This window comes from Tenrec ecaudatus, chromosome 5 (assembly GCF_050624435.1).
Source record: "Tenrec ecaudatus isolate mTenEca1 chromosome 5, mTenEca1.hap1, whole genome shotgun sequence".
NCBI classification, from domain to species: Eukaryota; Metazoa; Chordata; class Mammalia; order Afrosoricida; family Tenrecidae; genus Tenrec; species Tenrec ecaudatus.
This window is the reverse complement of record NC_134534.1, coordinates 152,331,846-152,339,833: the sequence shown is the minus strand read 5'-3', so window position 1 is coordinate 152,339,833 and position 7,988 is coordinate 152,331,846. Positions and strand designations below refer to the sequence as shown.

General features: G+C 51.0%; 1 protein-coding gene across 1 annotated transcript in view; it reads right to left on the bottom strand.

Annotated features, from left to right (window-relative positions):
• Positions 1-7,159: 7,159 nt before the first annotated feature.
• The window catches only part of EFCC1 (EF-hand and coiled-coil domain containing 1), a 49,284-nt gene continuing 48,455 nt past the window's right edge, over positions 7,160-7,988 (bottom strand). Inside the window, exon 9 of the mRNA XM_075550898.1 lies at positions 7,160-7,296. Within this exon, the coding sequence (XP_075407013.1) occupies positions 7,160-7,296 (137 nt within the window). The remainder of the gene's footprint in view (positions 7,297-7,988) is intronic.

The window sequence follows — 7,988 nt, the reverse complement described above, 5'->3', positions numbered from 1 at the left end:
GCTGATGGTGGAGCTGGCTGCTCAAGCCCCCTCCGACATGGGAAGGAGTAGCAGACATTTGGGAATGGCCATGCTGGATCCCCATGTGACCATACAGGGCAGAGGTGCCCTGCCAACCTGCACCCTTCGCCCTCTCCGCATGGCTACAGGAGAGAGATGTAAACTTCTGTTAGCTGATCCAGAATATTCCGGGGTCATCTTACTAGGGTGAAAGGAGGCCTAGTGACACAGGGGTCCAGTGTTGGGGTGCTCACAGCAAGGTCTGCAGTTCAAAGCCACAGGTTACTCCACGGGAGAAAGAAGGACGCTGTCTGCTCCCATGAAGAGTACACGCTATGTCACGGGACGGGAAGAGACTTGTCCTCAGATTGAGTGCCCGGAGAGCAGATTACCGCAGACACAGGTGAAAACGGAACCTCTTGCCATTCCTCTTCCTTTCTGAACGTGTTCTAGTTTTTATTGTTTTCTGCTTTCTTCTGGATTGAGGATTTTCTGTTTTGTTTTGTTGTTGGGGTACCTTTTGTGTGATCCTCCTTATGTGACATCTAGGGTAGGGAATCTGCGGAGACTGCAGCTGGATGGATAGTTTCTTAGAGTTGGAGGTACAGGAGGTTGAGGAGCTAATGTTGGTGGGTACAGAATGCAGAACATGGCCTAAAATTGAGTTAAATATTTTTAAACCATTAGAGTCTCTGCTACTGGCTAAACTAATGACACTGACAATGTGTAGTTGTTATACACTGGACCGCTCACTGCAAGGTCAGCAGTTCAAAACCACCAGTCAGCTCCTCAGGGGAAGGATGGGACTTTCTACACCTGTGAAGATTTGCAGTCTCAGAAACTCATGGGGGCAGTTTGCCCCATGCTGTGGGATCATTCTGAGTCAGCACTGACTTGATGGCAGTGGAAGTGTGGCCCTGGGTGTTGATAATGTTCTCTAAGTGAACCAGAGTCATATGTAAACCACAGACATAGGCATGGATTTTGGACTTGCATGTAATTCTAGCCACAATTACAATGAGAACAATTAGTTCTTAAGACATGACCCTGCTTGACGCTTGCCCTCAAGAAGAGTCAAGTGCTTTAGCAACAAGTGACCAAATTAGATGGTGCCCAGTTAGGTTAGCCGGAGGAAAAGCCTCTGGGGTCATAAAGGCTTGTCTCCAAACAAGCAGCCATCTAAGTGAGGCAGCAACTAACTCCACAGGAAGAAGCACACCAGCCTGTGTGACTCAGGGAGTGTAAGTAATACGATCCAAGCCAAAAGGAGGGAATGGTGTCAGAGCTTAAATTGTGAACACCTGTTTTGCAGAGGGCTCTGGATGGCAGTGGAAACCCAAAATCCATTTTCAGGGTCCACCTGTGGATTAAGCCTCTGTGAATCCCCTCTGGCCACAGTGGAGGGATGTGAACAGCCTCGTTAGCAGGCAGAGAGCGATGTGAAGCCGATTATGGTAGACATAATTAGTTAACATGTAGTGTCTTATCATTTGATCTCCCTTTTGACCCGTTTTAAAGTTGTTTCTGTTCAAAGAAAAATGAAGGGGGGAAACACATGGATTAAGCCTCTGTCGAATCCCCTGCTTGCGGACCGGGGATGAGAACAGCCTTGCTCTCACGCAGAACGCACTGGAAAGTGGATCGTGATGCAGTTAGCTAACATTTAGCACCCTCTGATTTGATCAACCTCATGATCCATTTTAAATTTGTTCCAGTTTTCAATGTTTTCTGATTTTGATTGAGGTTTCTACTGCTTTACTTTGTTATTATTGTTTTAGTTTATTAAAAAATGTTTATCTGTCTATGAAGTCCAGGATAGGTGAATCTATGGAGGCAGTGACTGGGTTCATGGCTCCCTGGGGGTACGGCAGGGGAATTGGGGGACATGGGGAGCTAATCACGATGAGAACAAGCATGAAGAAGATGCTCTACAGCTGATGGGGGGATGGTCGCTCGGGTCTCCTTGACAACTGAGCTACTGAATTGTACGATGGGGTTTCTATGCCAGCAAAGCTGTTTAGACTTCAAGCATCGAACTGCAGGATGTGTGACTTGTAAGTCAACAAAACTGCTGTTAAAAACGTCCTCGAGCCGCCAACTGAGGCACCAAAGAAAAGGAAGTAAAAGGAAGCCCTTTATCTCCCCATTTTACATCATATGCTGAAAGGGGTCCCTGCATTTGATTGAAAGCATAGTTAGATGCCTAAGATGAAAGAAAACATTGAAACAAAATGTTGCAGTCTTAGAGCAGTTCTCCTTTGCCCTGGAAGAGAGCAGGGGTTTGGATTCCTTCGTGGACCTGCAGGCCCAGCGCCTCCTAGTCAGAGGCAATGGGATGTGCTTGAGACTTGGGCTCAGAAGGCAGGCGCCCGCTCCCGGCTGGCACTGATTTGCTCTCTGATACTGGGAGCTCATCTAGCCCCTCTGAGCACCCCAAGATCCCGGCTCGTCTCATAAACTTGCCTTTCCATAGGAGGACAGGTGAGCAAACGCCCGGTAAAGGGTCCATCTCTGGGCAGGAAGAAGGGTTTCTATTAGAAAGCTTGCTGAGGATGAAATTGGATGTGTTTCTAATCATTAACTGCAGGAACCGTCTTGGCCTGCTGTCTGGAGATCCGAGTGAATGGAGCCAGGAGCTTCAGAGATGTCTTCAGATCCCTCTTATTTTATTTTTGAAATTAACAGAGTCAATTTTCCGTGTGTGTGTGTGTGTGTGTGTGTAGGGGGGCGGGGGTGTTGACATACATCTATAGTCATGCCTACAACCCAGCTGTCAGCGTGACAACCTGTGGTGATTGACGTCTTGCTGTGAAGGACAAATATCAGCAGGGTCTCCCGGGCCTGGCAGGTTTCAGCAGAGCTTTTAGATGAAGACAGACTATGAAGAAAGGCCTGGCGGTCTACTTTGCATTGTGAGATCTTGGAAACCCATGGATCACAACAGAACTTGTGTTGTATCCAATGTACTGGTTTGGACAGGTGACACAAGGGGCCCGGTGGCGGAGGAGGAGGAGGGTGGTGAAATAGAGGAGCAGCGGGGACCGAGGAGACCCTCGGCGTAATGGACCGTGGCTGGGAGCACAGCACAGACCTGGGCAGTGTTTCAATCTGCGGTCCGTGGGTCGTCATGAGTGGGGGTCTTCTTGGCAGCAGCTGACAGCAGTCGACTGGCGGAGGGCCCTCGCACTGGCAGGTTCTGGCTCCTGGGATCTGGCGCTCCTCAATCAGCAGCTGAGCTGGAGAAGCCCACTAGGGGCTCAGAGCAGCCATCCACGCCCAGCTGTCCTCACTGGCCCTGGGGAACCTGGAGTCCTTCCCAACAGGCTTGCTCCACTTTGACAGGGCCAGGGCGCTCGGCCCACTGTGACAGCTCTTTCATCCTTCCCAGAGGAACAATCTGGATCCTGAACTTGGGCCTGCAGTGGCTTCCTGCTGCCTGCCTGCCCTGTCATTCTGTCATCAGAGGGGCTGTGTCTGAGCCAGGCCTCCACCTGCCCTTCAGCCCTCTCTCAGGAATGTCATTCCGGGCTTCCGACCCCTGTCTGTGACGTGGCACCATTCGCTGGATGTGCGCCAAGTCCCCAGCCCAGAAACTACCCTGAAAGGCCTCTCACCCCCACAATTCCTTCTCTGAGCCCCCCTTCAGGGGTTCCATTTGGGGTCCCTTCCCTCCAGTCCATCCCCTGCATGCCAACCGCATCCTGTGGGTAACCTTCCACAGCTCTCCCTCTGCTACCATGGGCACAAGGCCAGTTCCCCGTCCTGCCGTCAGGCCAGGGGCTCTGTGGTTGTTCCACTTCTGCCCCCACCCAGGAGAGACTGGCTCCCTTCCCCGTGCCCTGCCCTTCTCTGCCAGGGACCCTCTGGGTTAGGCTCTCCCGGGAGGCTTCTACTCCACCCTTATGCACTTTGGTCCCAGCGCAGGGCACCGCGTGTCTTTCTCCCACTCAGTTTTAAGACAGGCAGGACGGGCCTCTTGTCCTGCCCCTTGATGTCCCCAGCACCCAGTGTGTGCACAGCAAAGAGGGGTTTATGGGGCTGTCCTCCATGCGGCCCAGACTGCTCCCAGACTGCTGCTCTGGTTGTGACCTGTGCTTTGACCATTGAAGTCTTGCCTCTCTTCTTGAGCTAGTTCAAGGCCAGCCGCCACCAGGAAACCCACATCAGTCACTTCTTCTCTAGAGTCCCTGCAGCTTTTCTTGGTGGTTGGGTTTCCCATGGAGACCACGTGTGTCCTGCATGTGGGGCCCGGAGCAGCAGGCACACTGGTGAGAGGGAGAGACGGATGAAAATGAGGCGACTCCCTCACTGAACCATGATGCTGCAGGGACAGCACTGCAGACACAGTGTGGGAATAGCGCACAGTATGGCCCCATCACGCTGGGGCGAGGCAGTGGGCCTCAGCAGAGCAGCAGGGGGAGCAGAGTGATGAAACCCCCAGGGAACAACAAAAATAGACTTGGGAGACAGTGTGGCACCCCATCAGACTCGACTGGAAAACACTCGAAGTCCAACAAACACACCTTGAACTATTTATAGACTTTTCCATTTTTGTCAGTGGCTTTCTTTCTGTCATTGTTATTTTCTTGCTTTCTGCTGTTGGTGTTACTGTTTTGTTGGTTTTGACTTCCTTTGTTGTTTTATTTGGTTTTGCATGGTTTTTGCACTTATTAACTTCCCTGGAGGTCTAATTATGCCAGTAATTTTGTACCTAAAGCAGTACATTGTTTTGCATAAAATGTGTTGTTTTATATTGTAGGCCTGTAATTCTTAAGAAATTACTCATTTTAATATCTAGTAGACATTCCAGGTATGATAAACTTTAATACACAATTCTGTGAGTAATTCTAAGTCACTGTCGCTGTCATTTATCTGGTCTAAAACTCCTTTTGTGCTAAAGTGACACTTTTTTGATGCCATGGACAAAAAATTTCCAGGTCAAAAATTTTCCAAATGACAGTAAAAGGCCAGGCAGGGCACTGGAGACTGATCTAGGGGCAAATCTGAGGTGATTTGCTTTGATTCAATGTAATCCTCACAGGTTACACTGTATCACCGTTTGTGTGTGTGTGTGTGTGTGTGTGTGTCTTTTAGAATTTCCTGCCCAGTTTCTCCCCCCCCCCCCCCGCCCCGAACTGAACGGAACAAGGAAGTCAGATTGCTCTGTGATCACAGCGGAGGGCACCGCTGGACCGGGGACCAGATAAGGGACTTCTCTGCAGTGTAATCCCGAGTGTGGCTCTGGTTACCGCTTCTGACAGTTAACCTTTACCCCGAGCCACACTCGCGATACCGCCAGGGAGGTTAATGTATCTGCATGTCTATCTAGATAAGATAGGTGGGATAAATAATTCAGAGATGAAAAGAACGGGACCAATGATTCCTGGGGGGATACGGGAGAAGGGGAGGTGGGAGAAAGGAAGGGTCTGTGTGACCAACCCAGGGACAAGGGAACAACAAGTGAACTAAAATCAATGGAAAGAAGGTCATAGAATGCCTGATGAGGCTCAATCAAGGGCAATGTAGCATCGAGGAATTACTAAACCCGAATGAAGGCCGAACATGATGGTGGGACAGAGGAAAGTAAAAAGGAAAGAGAGGAAAGAACCAGGAGGCAAAGGACATTTATAAAGGCCTAAATACAGGAATATACATATGTAAATATATATATATAACGAGAAGGGAATAGAACTATGTACTCATATCTATAGGTTAAGAATTAAGGTTGCAGATGGACATTGGGCCTCCACTCAAGTACTCTCTTAACACAAGAACACTTTGTTCTAACAATCCGTCATTCAGTGATGCTCACTTTCCCAACATGATCGTTGAAGACAAATGGGTGCATAAGCAAATGTGGTGAAGAAAGCTGATGGTGTCTGGCTATCAAAATATATAGCATCTGGAGTCTTAAAAGCTTGAAGGTAAACAAGTGGCCATCTAACTCAGAAGCAACAAAGCCCACATGGAAGAAGCACACCAGCATGTGGGATCACGAGATGTCGAAGGGATCAGGTATCAGGCATCATTGTGAATGGTGTATGTGTGTGGGGGGGGAGACCCAAAGCCCATGTGTAGACAATTGGACATGCCCTCACAGAGGGGTCACAGAGAAGAGAGGAGCCAGTCAGAGTGCAGTATAGCACTGATGAAACACACAACTTTCCTCTAGCTCTTTGGTGCTTCCTTCCCCCTACTATCATGATCTCAAATTTGATTACCTTACATCTACCTTACAAATTGGATTAGACCAGAGCATGCACACTGCTACAGATAAGAGTCTGCAACACAGGGAATCCAGGACAGATAAACCCCTCAGCGCCAACAAGGAGAGTAGAGATACCTACCAGGAGGATTAGAGGAGATTAGAGGGAGAAAGGGGGAATCGATTACAATGATCAATCTAGAATCCCCTCCCAGGGGGACAAATAACGGAAAAGTGGGCGAGCGGGCGACGGAGGATGATGTAAGATATAGAAAATATAATCTATAACTTATCAAGGGTTTGTGAGGGAGGGCAGGCGGGGGAGGGAGAGGGAAGAAATGGGGAACTGATATCAGGGGCTCAAGTGGGAAGAGAATGCTTTGAAAATGATGATGGCGGCATATGTGCAAATGTGCTTGACACCCTGCATGAATGTATGGATTGTGATAAGAAATGTAAGAGCCACCAATAAAAGTATTTAAAAAAAAGAAAATGAGGGGATGCTGGGATTCCACGGAGAGGGACACTGGGCTTGGTGGGGCTGGACTGGGCAGGACAGGAGGTGTCTCTGCTCCAAGGGCAGGGAAACAGCCCAGGGACAGGCTGATCCAGCCTCTGCCAGCTTTCCTATGGACCCTGGCAGCAGACACACAGGGGTAGGAGGAGTCCTAGGGGGTGGACAGGCCAGTCTCTGAGGTGGGAGGTATTGGGCTCAGGCCAGCACCTCTTGGCTTCCGTGGTCACAGTGAGGGCCCCTAGTGGGCCAATGCTTATACACCTGGCATGGTGGCAGTTGGGCTCCTGGTAGAGGGTCATATTGCAGTGGGGTCGCTGTGGTGGGCCAGATGCTGGCTGATGGCTCAGCTGATGGTCTGATGGTGGCCAGCCAAGCTGGTGCTGCTCCAATAGTGGCCTGCTGGCCAGGGGAAGCACCGCAGAGCCCCTGGCCGGTGCTCAGCAGGAGACGAGAAGCGAGTTGGTGAGGGCAGGTGATGTGGAGACAGGAGCCGAAGACTGTCTGTGTAAGAGCTTGCAGCCTGCCAGGGCTTGGTGCAGGGCATCCAGGGTTGCCAACGGCCCAGTTCTCCCCTCTGGAAGGAAAGAGCAAGGAGACCCAGGGTGAGCCTGCAGTGCCCAGCTCTGCTCACCCCACCAGACTCACTCTCCCTCCTTCTAGAATAGCCTGCGGCCGCCTAGCCCTTGCAAGTGTCCTCCGAGGCCTCTACTTCCACCGACCCCTGTCCCTTTCCCACTGAGGACCTGGGGAAGGGCTCAGCTAGCACATACTTCTGGATCTCCTCCTTAAGCCAGGCCCTGTGTGTGGCCCTGGACACACCTCGCTGACAAGAGCCCTCAGCCCTGCCCAGAGGAGCCTGCAGACCCCGTGAGCAATGGCTCCACCACTGTTGGTCCCCCTCGGTCCCGGGACCCCTGCAGGCAGGAGGTTGGCCTTGACTATCTTGGCTTCATGGGACACAGGTTGGTGCTGATGGGACTTAGCTCTGGTGCTTAAGGAAGATGCTCTAACTAGAGCCCTGGTCTTGGGGTGTGCTTGAGCCCAGCACGGTGCCCCTCTGGGCCTGGGGCTCCTCCTCTGTGGAACGAGGTGATCATAGTACCTTCCTTCTCGGCTTGCTGGGTGAGCAAAAATGACCGAGAGCACCTGGAGTCTGGCTGCGAGTTGAAAGGATGGGGGCTCCAGTCCACCCAGGGGCTCCGCAGAAGAGAAGCCTGGGGACTGACTTCCGAACAATCACCCATTGAAACCCCCGTAGGGCACAGT